Here is a 14,505-nt window from a genome sequence, read left to right on the forward strand (position 1 = left end):
ACCTTGTTGCCAAAGAGTATTTTATAGTCTGGTATCCCATTTTTAAAAAATTTGGTGTCTTACACCTGTAATTCTAGCACTTTGGGAGGCAGAGGTGGGTGAATTGCCTGAGCTCAGGAGTTGAAGATCAGCCTGGGCAACATAGTGAAACCCTATCTCTAGTAAAATGCAAAAAATTAGCCAGCCATTGTGGTGCACGCCTGTAATCCCAGTGACTTAGGAGGCTGAGGTAGGAGAATCACTTGAACCTAGGAGGCAGAGGTTTCAGTGAAATGAGATTGTACCACTGCACTCCAGCCTGGGTGACAGAGCAAGACTCCATCTCAAAAAAAAAAGAAAAAAGAAAAAATGTATAGATAGAGAGAGAAAGAGTGTATGTGTTTAAAAAACTGTTTAGACTTAATGATATTAAGTTGATAGAATTTCACTTCCAATAATGAATGCATGGTTGTAGTTAATACCAAGGCTCTTGAGTTTGATTTTGTTTTTTTCTGTTCCTGCCACTATTTTTGTGCCCCTGGCAAATTAATCTTTCTAAATCTCAATTTCTTCATATCTAGTATGGGAGTGATGAGAGTAACTATGAGAATAATGAGGTAATGCATATGAAGGGTTTTCTGTCCGAGCACCATATTAATATCTTCATTGGATAGCTATTACTATGAAGAATGTAGCCTAAGGAAACAAGCTTATATGTATTAAAGCATAGTGTCATATCATTTTTATATTATTGTAATATATTTAAATGAAATAAATTAAATGTTCTGTAATAGAATATTATGTAAATTATATAATCTAAGGAAATATTTTATAGCCATTAAAATTGTTGATATAGGGAAAAATGTTAATAATTGGTTTGACAATTTTTTTAATGAGCAGAAAAAGGCTGAAAGGAAACATGCTAAAGTGTAAACAACATTTCTCTCTAGGTGATGGGGAAATTTTTTTTCTTTTTGCTGGTCTGTATTTTTATATTAAAATGACTTACTGATAGCAAATTAACCTTATGATACACCTTCAGTATGTTCCATTCTTGACTTTTTTTTTAGTCAGAACTTCACTAACTACTTAAATTTAAACCATTTTACATAAAATTTTAAACTGTAAAGTTAAAAGGTCCAAATTTGGATTTATACAAATTGAGTATCCCTTATTCAAAATTCTTGGGGCCCAGAAGTATTTTGGATTTCGGATTTTTTTCAAATTTTGGAATATGTCCATTTTACTTAGCAGTTATCATCCCAGATACAAAATATTCCAGTGAACAAGTTTCAGATCAACCTGTATGCATATTTCTTTTGTCTTTCTAGTTACATATGGCCTCTTTTTTTTTTTTTGGTCCCAAAGAGACAGGGTCTCACTATGTTGCCCAGGCTGAACTTAAACTTCTGCAAGTACTCATCATTTGCCTCTTGGCCTCTTTTAAATAGCTATGTATACAAACAAAGATATTAGTAAAGTTCCCCAATATACTAATAAGCCTAACAGCATTTTTTTTATTAGTAACAGAAAAGACTTCTTGCTTGGTTGTCTTTTCCCTGATCTCTGTAGTTTGTCAGCCTAAAAAGAAAAGTGGGGCCTGGTGCGGTGGCTCACCCCTGTAATTTCAGCAATTTGAGACGCCGAGGCAGGTGGGTCACCTGATGTCAGGAGTTCGAGACCAGCCTGGGCAACAATGGTGAAACCCTGTCTCTACTAAAAATACAAAAAATCAGCTGGGCATGGTGGCAGGTGTCTGTAATCCCAGCTACTTGGGAGACTGAGGCTGTAGAATCACTTGAACCTGGGATGTGGAGGTTGCAATGAGGTGAGATCACACCACTGCACTCCAGCCTGGGCAACAAGAGTGAAACTTCATCTCAAAAGAAAAAGGAAAAAGAAAAGTGGCCAAGACTTAAAGTTATCTTTTGATTTAGAAGTAACCATTTAGCTTACTTTTATAATAAATATAAAGTTTTAGTATATAATTTATTTAATTTTTGTCTTGTAGATCATAATATCAATCTCGTGTCAATGGAAGTAACAGTAAATGCTGTAGCTGGAGCTCTTAAAGCTTTCTTTGCAGATCTGCCAGATCCTTTAATTCCATATTCTCTTCATCCAGAGCTATTGGAAGCAGCCAGTAAGTATAAACTTCCTTTTTATGAGAGGGATGATAATGGCAGTTTTTGGATATTGATTGCTAAGTGTTAAAATCGTCATGTACTAGAATATGTAGCTAATAAAAATTAGCTTACCAGAACTCTGTTTCTTAAAGGTATTTTCCTCTAAATTTAAATCAGAATCCCTGGAGATTGCCTCCAGGAATATTCTGTTTTAGCTTGCCCCCTAGGTGACTTAAATGCTCCTAGAGGTTAGAAAATCATTGTACTAGAAGGTTGATGTTTGTGTTTTTAATTCAAACTTAAGGTCATTGTAAGAAAATTAAACAAATCCTTCAAATTATAAGTCAGAGAAATTTACTTTGGCCTTGTCTTAACTATTTTGTGTTGCTGTAACAGAATACTACAGACTGCATAATTTATAGAGTACTTTATTTCTTACAGTTCTAGAGGCTGGTAAGTTCAGGATCAAGGAGGCCTCATCTGGTGAGGGCCTTTTATCAGGAACTCATTCCCAAAATAGCTAACTCACTCCAGAGATAACAGCATTAATCCATTCATGAAGACAAAATCCTCATGATGTAGTCACTTCTTAAAGATCCCACCTCTCAACACTGTTGCCTTGGGGATTAAGTTTCCCACACAAGAACTTTGGGGGACACATTCAAACCATAGCAGACCACGTGTTGTAAGTCATTTGGGGAAAGAACATGAATACTTATTTAGTATTTATTCCTACTTTGGCATCATTCATTCAGATGTTTCCAGTAAACAGATATTCATTTACCTGGAAAATGAGACCTAAAGTCTGTTCGGGCATCAGTTTCATCCACATGATTTCTCAGTGGCAAAAAATTAAGGGAGTTGCTGAATACTTCACTCTACTATTTCCTTTTGGTTGCAAGTCTTCAGGTTCTTTTAAGTGAGACTGCTTCATTATAGTTCTGATTATATTAAAGTTCTCAGTGATTTTTTTTTTTTTAATTCAGTATATTGTCACAAGGTATAGTTGCCTTACACATACTCTCAGATAAAGTGGAAAAATGATTTAATCGATAGCTTCGATTTTCTTAGCTATTGACCATTAATAGGAACCTCAGAACTTTCCTACTTAGGAAATTTTTGAGGGCTGATTTAGAAGTAATATGTAACAAAGGAGATTTTGTTAGTAGTACTCAGTTATGTTACCATAATGATGTGGTATACACACTGGTCTCCAAAATAAGGAAAAGGAGGAAAATACTCTCTATCTCATTTATTTCAGGGTCACATTTCAGTTACTGCGTTTCATAACTGCATAGATTTGGAGAGTAACTAAGTTAAATACTTACACTGCCTGTAAAGGAAAATCTTTTATAAGCAAAATGGATTACAAGTAATTGTAGTATAGACAAACCTATGGCCCAAGGGCCATATTTAGGCTATTGCCAGTTTTTGGCAGACTTTTGAGCTGAGAATCGTTTTTACACCAAGAAAAAAGAAAATTTTATGACACATTAAAATTATATGGAATTCAAATTTCAGAAGTTTTATTGGAATATAGCCACTCCCATTTGTTACATGTCTGTTACTGCTTTTGTGCTGCAGCACAGGGTTGAGTAAGTGTGCCCATAAAGCCTGAAATAGTTACTCTCTGTAGCATGACTGTTAAGAGCCTAACAGATTTGTAAGTAGTTAATTCTGAATCAATATTTAGTTATGTAAATTGCCAGTATACCATTTCCCATTTTGTCAGTGCTGAGTCACTTTGATCTTCAGTGATTAGCTTTCCTTATTAAAAAGCTATAATAATAAACAATAACATTAATAGAAATAGATAATGTTAGTTGAAGTGATTTCTTAATTTAGATAATTTAGCAAATTCTTTAGAACAGGGCTTCCCAACCCCTAGGCCACACAGCCTGGCTTGTTAGGAACCACACCACACAGCAAGAGGTGAGCAGGTGGGTGAGTGAAGCTGAGCTCCACCTCCTGTCAGATCAGGAGCGGCATTAGATTCTCATAGGAGTAGGAATCCTACCTACTGTGAAGTGTACGTGCAAGGGGTCTAGGTTGTACACTTCTTATGAGAATCTAATTATAAATGTAATACACTTGAATCATCCTAAAACCATCTCCCCACCCATCTGTGGAAAACCTGTCTTCCACGAAACTGGTCCCTGGTGCCAAAAAGGTTGGGGACTGCTGCTTTAGAACATGTTACTTGATTTTGCTTACCTGTCTTAATATGCTTTAAACACATTTCTGATTGTTATAGTAAATACAGCAGGAAGCTTTATCAAACATTTTTGATAAAAATTCTTCACTGTTTTAATTTTACAGAAATACTGGATAAAACAGAACGTCTTCATGCCTTGAAAGAAATTGTTAAGAAATTTCATCCTGTAAACTATGATGTATTCAGATACGTGATAACACATCTAAACAGGTATTTTTATTTTTTTAGGGGTTTTTTTGGCAAATAAATTGCACTACACATTTCAAACATGTAAACTTTATAAATTGGATAATTAACAGAAAAGAGGACTCAGACTAAACATACGGTTAAATTTTGGTTTTCTAATTTATACCTAAAAAGATGTGATTAGTTTTGTACATGTAATGATTATATAAATAGTATGTGTGGCAAGTTTATTTTCTTTTTTTACCACATTCTCTGTAGGATCTTAGAATTTTAGTTATGAAACGACACTTCGATAATTAACCAGATCAATCTATTTGGAATTGGAAAAGGGTTTGGTTTGAAAAATTGATAGTTCTGTGATCTTGGGCAAATTGCGTATTCTTGCTAAGTCTTGATTGTCTCGACTATAAAGATGAGATTAACAGCACTTCACAAAGTTGTTCTGAGGACTAAATGGAATTACTAGTATTTATACTAATTTTTTCAAAAGTCTCCTCTTCATAATATTTTCTACTGGCATTTTAATGAACTGTAGTTTTTTGCTTTTTGCTAACTAATAGTATCAGCACCCAAACCAAGTACATTTTAGCCTGTACCTCTTAAAAGAGGATTAACCAATGTTTAAAACTTACTATTACTAGCAATGTACTATAAAATTGTGTTAACATTTCTTACAACATTTCCCTGAGAAAAATACTACACCATACATAATACTGTAGTATAATTAATGGAATTTCCTTTTTTGAAAAGTACAATGCTATACGAGAGGTTGGTGGTGTGGCAACAGAGGTGCAAAGGGTACTATAAATAGGAGACCTTGTCCAATATGGATTGTAGGGATGGTTTATTGTCTAACTAAAAGAAGAGTGTCTGACTTCATCGGCAAAGGGCCAAGCATGTTCAGAGAATCAGTACTGGCCCACCATCAGCATTATTTTTACATACTGACTGTATTCCAGAAGGGCTCTAATGTCACAGCAGTTAACAATACAGCCAGAAGCATATTTGATGCATTGAGGAACAGCAAAGAGGCCTCTGTGATTGGAACAGAGTGAAGGATGGGCAGAGTAAAAGATAAGGGTCAGTATGGGAAGAGGGACAGAACTATTCAGAGTGTGGTCCATACCACCAACCATTCATATAGCATTGTACTTTTCTAAAAAGGAAGTTTCACTAATTATACTACAATATTATGTATGCTGGTATATTCGTAGGGAATGGTTATAAGAAATGTTAACACAATTTTTTACTATATTGATAGTAAACATTATAGCTGTAAACATTGGTTAATATTCCTTAAAATGTTTTATTAACAAGATAAAGAGATTGCTTCAGAATGCAAAATGTGAATCACTTATCCCTTAGTATACTGTTGAGTTCAGCTGACATTTTTTTGGGCAGAGAAGGGCAGGCTTTCTTTTTTTCTTTTTTTTTTCTTTGAGATGAAGTCTCGTTCTGTCACCCAGGCTGGAGTATAACCTCTGCCTCCCAGGCTAAAATGATCCTCCTGCCCCAGCCTCCTGAGTAGCTGGGACCACAGACAGGTGCCACCACACGCAGCTTATTTTTGTATTTTTGTTTTGAGACGGGGTTTCACCATGTTGCCCAGGCTGGTCTTGAACTCCTGAGCTCAAGCGATCTGTGGGCCTCAACCTCCCAAAGTGCTAGGGAGGGGAAGGCTTTCTTAATGGAATAAGCATAGTATGATTCTCTCTGTTACTCTGAGTGGTATGGGACACTGGAGAGTAGAACAATGGAATATATAATCAGACTTATATTTTAGAAAGAACATTCAAGCAGACTGTAATTGGATAATACCAGGCACTGCGCTAAGTGCTAGGGACACAGCAGTGAACCAAATACTCATGAGTTTACATTCTAGTATGGGAGAAAAACAAATATAAATGTATAATGGATGACTGGCAAATCAAAAAGGTTGTAAAAATTAATCTACGGTGTTATTCTTTGGTATATTCTCTTTTACTCTTCACATCCAGTGAGTGTCAAATCAGTTTTTTCTCCTAATTATTTTTCTACTTTCTTTCCCCTGCCACTGCTTTAGTTTAAGCTTTATCATTTCTCAGACCTCCAGTTTAGTTGTAATTGAGTTCTTTCTCTGCCAGCTTTCCCTTCTGATCTTCCCTTGATCCTGACACTAGAATGATCTTTGTAAAAGATCTTTCTGTAAAGATCACATTTGATTAAATAGCACCCTATTTCCTTAGGATAAAATCCAAATTATTTAATACTAAGTGATCTGGTTCTGACTTCGTTTACATCTCTTTACCTTTTCCCCTACACACCAAGTAAACTCTGCTATATTAAACTAATAACAGTTAACCAGAAGTTACTCCACAGCAAGCTGTTTTAACAGGCCCTCCAGGAAGTTCTGATACACACTAACCACTTTTTTTTTTTTTTTTTTTTTTTTTTTTTTTGAGACGGAGTTTCGCTCTTGTTACCCAGGCTGGAGTGCAATGGCACGATCTCGGCTCACCGCAACCTCCGCCTCCTGGGTTCAGGCAATTCTCCTGCCTCAGCCTCCTGAGTAGCTGGGATTACAGGCACGCGCCACCCTGCCCAGCTGATTTTTTGTATTTTTAGTAGAGACGGGGTTTCACCATGTTGACCGGGATGGTCTCGATCTCTTGACCTCGTGATCCACCCGCCTCGGCCTCCCAAAGTGCTGGGATTACAGGCTTGAGCCACCGCGCCCGGCCACTAACCACTTTTTTAATCGAATTTCCCTTTCTTCCTACCATTCTTCTCATGCCTATCATCCTTGACTCAACTCAAACATAACCTCTTTCAGGAAACCTTCCCTAGCCACCCTCCTCTTTAACTGATTTAGTACCCTTTTTTTTGTACTTTCTGACTCTTTAGTTAGACCTGATGCCCATACCTTTACGTCTTTCAACTTTATAGGTATTTGCAGAAACTAGCACTTGTGTACTACATAGAAACACCAAACTGGGCCTAGTAGCCACTTTGCATCTTTTAACAAAAAGTTATTTTTATTCTGAATATTCTAATTTAGTCTTTTAACAAATAGCTATGACTTTTATCATATAATACATGTTTGTAAGCCACGTACTTAACCTTAGATGAGCAACTTCTGTATTTGCAGGTTTTCCATTGCTTTTGAATGAAAATTTTTTTGAACCATAAAATTTAAGATTTTCATGCTTCCCTGCATGCTTTTTTTTTTTTTTTTTTGAGAGACAGAGTCTTGCTTTGTCGCCCAGACTGGAGTGTGGTGGCATAATCTCCACTCACTGCAACCTCTGCCTCCTGGGTTCAAGAGATTCTCCTGCCTCAGCCTCCTGAGTAGCTGGGATTATAGGTGCGCACCACCACGCCTGGCTAATTTTTGTGTTTTTAGTAGAGACAGGGTTTCACCACTTCTGGCCAGGCTGATCTCGAACGCCTGACCTCAGGCAATCCACCTGACTTGGCCTCCCAAAATGCTGGAATTATAGGCCTAAGTCACCATGTGTGGTTCCTGCATACTTCTGAATTGTGGTCTTTATGTGTGAGATGAAGAGGCTGGATAAACTCACTAAGATCCTTCTCAGTGTAATAATTTGTAATTATAGTCCAAGATTTGCCTCTTATGTTTCTTGTTTATTAAAGATAATGGTAGAAGTTCTTTCTCAGGTTTAAAGGACTAGATGTAAATCGGTTCATAAATGTATAACCATATATAAATTGTTAATCCATAAGAATATAAGGTGGAAAGTGTTATAAACTCAGAGTTATCCTTCAAATGAAATTGATAAACAAGATACTGAAAGATTAAAGATTGTTCTGGCCAGGCATGGTGGCACACACCTGTAATCCCAGCACTTTGGGAGGCTGATATGGGTGGATCACTTGAGGTCAGGAGTTTGAGACCAAGGCCATCATGGTGAAACCCCATCGCCACTAAAAATACAAAAATTAGCTGGGCATGGTGGTTAGCACCTGTAATCCTAGTTACTCTGGAGGCTGGGGCGGGAGAATTGCTTGAATTGCCAGAAGGGGTAGATTTCAGTGAGCAGAGATCATGCCATTGCACTTTAGCCAGACCGATAGAGCGAGACTCTGTGTCAAAAGAAGAAAAAGAGATTGTCTTGTGGAATGCTAGCAACCAGTTGTTGGTTTTTTTGTTTTTTTTTGTTGTTGTTTTTTAAGTTAAAAATTCTTGGCTGGGTGTGGTGGCTCACTCCTGTAATCCCAACACTTTGGGAGGCTGGAGGATCACTTGAGGCCAGGATTTGAGACCAGTCTGAGCAACATAGACTCAATTCAAAGCAAGGGAGGGAGGGAGGGACAGAGTGGAAGAAGGGAGGAAAGAGAGAGAGAAAAGAAGGAGGGAGGGAAGGAATGGAGAGAAGGAGAGAGGGAGGGAGGGAAAGAAAGAAGGGAGAGAGGGATGGGACAAAAGAAGGAAGGAGAGAAAGAGAGAAAGGAAGGAAGGAAGGAAAGGTAGGAAGGAAAATTAGCCTGATATTAGTGTTAAACACCTATGATAGTAATTTTTCCAAAGCTGGTTGAGAGAGATGGCTTACTCTGGTTTATCTTTTCGTCTCCCACAGTAGTCAAAGAAGTTGCATATACAATTAGAGTTTGTTGTTTCTGTTTCCAGAAATTCATTAAAATCTGTCACATCAGGAAAAGTTTTTTACATACAAATTAAAGATGCTTCCTTGTGTAAATTTTTAAATCCCATGTTTGAAGTAGGATAAAAGGTAACACTAAATCTGAGATCATATCTAGCTCTGGAATTCTGTGATTGTAATGAGTTTTGATTTCTAAATGTTTTTTCCTTTCAAAATTTCAGAGTTAGTCAGCAAAATAAAATCAACCTAATGACAGCAGACAACTTATCCATCTGTTTTTGGCCAACCTTGATGAGACCTGATTTTGAAAATCGAGAGTTTCTGTCTACTACTAAGATTCATCAGTCTGTTGTTGAAACATTCATTCAACAGTGTCAGTTTTTCTTTTACAATGGAGAAATTGTAGAAACAACCAACATTGTGGCTCCACCACCACCTTCGAATCCAGGACAGTTGGTGGAACCAATGGTTCCACTTCAGTTGCCGCCACCATTGCAACCTCAGCTGATACAACCACAATTACAAACGGATCCTCTTGGTATTATATGAGTAGGAATTGATTGCAAACAGGCTGGATTTGGACAAAAAGCAAATCTAGACATGCATGTTTCAGGGTTCAAGTAGTATACTTCATGTTTCATACAGATAATTCACATTCAAAATGATGACATATTCTCTTTGACCTAGATGGTATTCCTTATTCACTTACATTACAAATCTAAGAACATGTGATAAGCATGACTGGAGAGGTTTAATTTTTATAAACAAAAATAGCTATAAAATACAAAGCTGCTGCTGCATGCAACCTTATTGCAATCAGTATATCATTCCTGTGGCAATTTCTGTCACATTATATTGTGAATAAAATTTTTCTATAGAAATTAAATGATTTAAAAACTCACCTATATGAAACATTTAATGCTTTTCAGCCTGCTTTCTGGCTGATTTTGTTATTTGATGTGCTAATTTGGGCAACTTAATTTACCTTCTGGCAGTCAGTGTAGATAACTAAAAGCCCAGTTAAGCATTTTATAATTTCAGGCTACTGAGGCCATACTTGGGATGTTGTTTGAAAGAAAGGAAAAATACAGTTGACATATTTCACATTTCTGTACCTTCATCTTTACTTCCAAATAAACCTGTGGTTGATTTGATGAGGGATAAATAAACCTAATTCTTTTATACACATACCAAGGACATGCTTGTGGCTAAAGTAAGTTGATAATGTTGTGCAAAGGATAGTTGTCACCAACTCATTTCTTTATGGTCCATAATGAAATAAACATTTTGTATACTGTTAATTCTGTAAACAGATGCATGTTCAAAAGATCTATGATGGTCTTGTAATCTTAATCTAATATATTTTAGATATTTTAATTTTTTCCCTCTTGGGGAATACGTTTAGTATAGTGTAGAAAATACTTCATGACATTTTCATATAAGGTTATATAACTTTTCATACATAAACATGAAATTTGTTGTAGAAAATTCTTTAAACCAAACATTTAAATCTAGAACTTCAATTTAATTTGTTCCTTGAATCTATTTTTATGTGGCCCTTAAAAACATATCCAAAAAACCCATTGCTAATATAGCAATAAAAATACTTTGGGTACTGACAGACTCTTTGGAGTGTTTATATTACAAATTTGTATTCATGTTCTTTTCTGTGATGTGTTGTACTAAAATCCAAACTGGCTTTTGCACCATTTTTAAGCCAATTTTTTTCCTTTGACGTTGGTACCAGAATTACTATAAATGACTGCTGCTTTGGGGGGTAAACATTTTGTTAGTGAAGATAAAACCAGAACACTAAATTGTGGATAAAATTTTCAGAATAGGTGGCACAGGTAAATTTTGCTAGGTTATATTTTGTGTAGTAAAGAAAAAAAATCTTTGGTCAATGTTATAATCTTAATTGAGACTACAATTTTAAGATTATCTTACATGTATTATAGTAAATAGATGATTTTCAGATTCAAGGCTCCTAAGAGTTTGATTTGCTCCATTTTTTTCTAAAATAAATATTGTCTTTCCCAACCATTATGTTCTAGGTATTGTACTTCCAATTTTAACTTCAGAACGAAGATGTTGACGTGCACCAGGCTGCTGTTGAAGTACATGTATTTTATAAATTATCTTATTTGTGTTATACTCTTACATGTTATCTTTTCTAAGAAAACAAAGTCCCTATTATTCCTATTGCAAAGCACACAGGAATTAAGAAAGTACAGTAATTTTTAAAAAAAAAAAATCCGGTAAATGTAGTATTCTTAACCTGTTCTATATTACTTATACCTATTGTCTATATAGCTTTAATTTATAGTTGTCAGTTTAACTATTGGCATGTCTGGCAAAGAAAATTAAACTTTAAGAGTTTTATAAACTGTTTCTAGGTTGCTAAAGAATTTATTTTTCTACTATATATGGTATAGACAAAGCATCAAACTATGTACAGGAAAAAAGCCTGACTATTTCTATTGGAAGTAGGCTGAAAAAGAGAATTTTCAAAACTGTTCGTGTCTTCAGTTCATTCTGTCATAACTTTGCTATTGTAATATGTGAATACCAGTTTATTTAAGCTATTCTCTTTTATACTGTATTAATTTAATGTTCATCTGCATTTAGTACCATTTTTGTTATTAAAACTAGCATTTACCATTTTTCACATTAACCCACCTTGCACCTTCCCCCAAACTTACCTCCACTTTTCTATGCATTCTATCATTGATTTGACACACTTCATAGTGAGTCATTTAAATATTCTACATTTGGTTCAGTTAACCAGTAGGTAACAGTTATTGAAAATTAAAGTACAGTTTAAAGCTCAGTCTGTTACACTGAATTGATTGTGTTTGTTTTTGCCAAGGGTTTAGATATGTTTTTAAATACTAGAAACATCTAAAAACAGAATAACATAATTAAACTTTTTTCTAGTAAGTTACTGGAAGGTTTCACTGTTTAGGGACCTGTCATGTGAGACTTCTTAAAGGTTTAAAAGACTAGTAGGATAGTCTCATAATTGTGCATAAACATCAAGGCATTATATTTTACAATACTAAATAAAATTTCATCTACACACACGTTGCCATTGTTTCATTTAAGGTTCAGTGCTTATAGTTAATACAATATTGGACCTAACAGGATCTAGATTAGCAATATAAAGAAGCATAGTGGTACTCTGTTTCACATTTTCAGTAGATTTATTAGAAGTCAAATTCTATTCAACAGACACTTAATAGGATATACAACTAAGATAAAATTCCAGGCACAATATATTTTCTTTTGAAATGGTATTTGTTAGTAATGCATCTTCCCCTTAACATTTACAGTGTAAATACTGCAGGTAACAGCAATCTAAGTTAGCCAAAAAGCAGCTTTTTTTCATACTGTATGTAAATAATGTAGACCTGTTTTTTTGTTTTTTTTTTTGTTTTTTTTTTTTGAGGTACTGGAATCTAATTAATAATATCTCTTAGATATAAACAAAAGGGAACAATTGGAATAAGAATTTAGGCCTTAGCTTCCATGGTGATTTTTAGTTTTTTATACAGTAATAATTGTGATGCTATTTGTCAACTGGATATAAATATATATATAATTTTAAAAAGTCAAAAGTGCTTTTGTTTCTTTGTTTATAATTAATGTAATTTTTGTGCTTCACCCACAGGATGCTGCAGTAAATTAAATATCAGTGAAGCTTCTGATGTATAAAGAATGCTATGAATAAAACATTAAGAAGCTGTGTAATTTTAAGTTATAGTTGCCTCTATTTTTACCATTTCATTGGTAAAAATTAGCTAATTTTTCAAGTAAAATATGAAAAATAAAAATATAAATTTATCAATATGATGGAAATTTTATTAAGAAGATGTATTATTGAGTTTTCACTGTATCTGGAAAGGAGATTCAAAATTTTTTCTCGGGATGTATATAGGTGAAAATTTGATTTTTTTAATTGTTAAGAAAACAATATAATGAACGGATTTCTAAGACCCAAATTTTACCTGGATCTGATTTTTGAGCTGTGGCTAGACATTCTTTTGAGCCACTGGAAATATTTTGAAGACCATTTTAGTTATAGCAGAGCTGCTAATATTAAAGAATATGTGTCTTCTCTTCATGGTTTGTGACTATTAAGCCAAATTTTATGCTATATGTTGTCAGTCTGTGGATCTGGTGAGGTCTGTTTGACTTGAATCTTTGTGTTGTCTTGAATTTAATAGTTTTAAGTTACTTAAATTCTTAGACTTAACAGTCTCTAATTTGTTTCAGTACATAAGGAACATGCTTCATTTTTTTATTGTATTAGAACTCTTGAGGCCTTTTCAGGTTATCAAATATCTGAAAGTAAAATTTTCTAAGATTTAGTAAAGGAAGGTACTATTCAAAATCATTTTCTTATGATAGCATCTTTACATACTATGTAAAGCATTAATATAATATATTCCAATGTCCAGTTATTTGATGTGATCCAAGTACCCTGGTCTTTTTAAAGCAGTTAAAATCTAATTAACTTTGGGAGTCTCCACTAGTCAGTTGAACCTTGTCATTGTCCTATTTGCATGACTCCATTTTTTTCCTTCACTATATGAATTTTCTGTGTCAGGGGAGAGAGGTGGGGAGAGCCACAGAATCTCATATTCACATCTTATTTAATGGTGTTATATTAGTCTTTTGTGGAAATTCTGTAGTCAGTTAGAATTGAAAAACTAACCAATGTTAATTAGCATTTTAGTTATTACTAAATGCATAGAATTATAACACTTGAAATTAATTTGGTGCTGGCAGTTCTGGTTTAGTCATTTTTACCAGTAGTTAGCAGTATTAAGACCTGCAGTGTATGCACATTTTGAGTAACTGTCAAAGAATTGTAGTTGAGAAACACCTTGTTTATTCTCACAATTCAGATTTTCTATTCAATTTTGTCTCAAGTAGTAAAAGTTGTTGTGCACAATTTAATAATGGCCCTCCTGTTCTAGTTTCCCTAATAGTTAAGATTTTCTTAGTGTTTTAACCTATTTTTTCAAGTTTATTTTTGTATTAGATTTTATTTGAATAAGTGATGTGGGTTTAGTAATTGACTTATTTGTTCATTGCTTCACTAATTCATCCAGATTAATTTTAATTGTATATCTGTATTTGCTCGCCAGATCATTTTCTTGGGACCTTGAACTGTGAATGTTTTGTCCTAACCATTTAATATTTTTTAGGTACTTCCTGCAAGTTCTTGAACTACTTTACCAGCTTTAACTTTGGGGCTCTTAGTTTCTTTTCTCCAGATTCTTGATATTTTATTTTATCCAAATAAACATTTAGCTGTTCTAAGAAGAAGACTTCTTTTTAATTCCCTAAAATAAGTAAAATCAGAAGCAGTACACACTATCATACTGTTATT

The 14,505-nt window shown here is 34.5% G+C and overlaps 1 protein-coding gene across 2 annotated transcripts in view; it reads left to right on the forward strand.

The window, feature by feature from the left end:
- The window catches only part of ARHGAP5 (Rho GTPase activating protein 5), a 79,245-nt gene extending 66,382 nt beyond the window's left edge, over positions 1-12,863 (forward strand). For both annotated transcript variants that reach the window (XM_012468624.3, XM_012468632.3), the window contains exons 5-7: positions 1,991-2,122; positions 4,425-4,530; positions 9,329-12,863. In XM_012468624.3, coding sequence (XP_012324047.1) covers positions 1,991-2,122; positions 4,425-4,530; positions 9,329-9,656 — 566 coding nt within the window. In that variant the 3' untranslated portion in view covers positions 9,657-12,863. The remainder of the gene's footprint in view (positions 1-1,990; positions 2,123-4,424; positions 4,531-9,328) is intronic.
- Positions 12,864-14,505: the final 1,642 nt, after the last annotated feature.

This window comes from Aotus nancymaae, unplaced genomic scaffold (genome assembly GCF_030222135.1).
Source record: "Aotus nancymaae isolate 86718 unplaced genomic scaffold, 86718_ANA_hifiasm-v0.15.2.pri h1tg000062l, whole genome shotgun sequence".
Lineage (NCBI taxonomy): Eukaryota > Metazoa > Chordata > Mammalia > Primates > Aotidae > Aotus > Aotus nancymaae.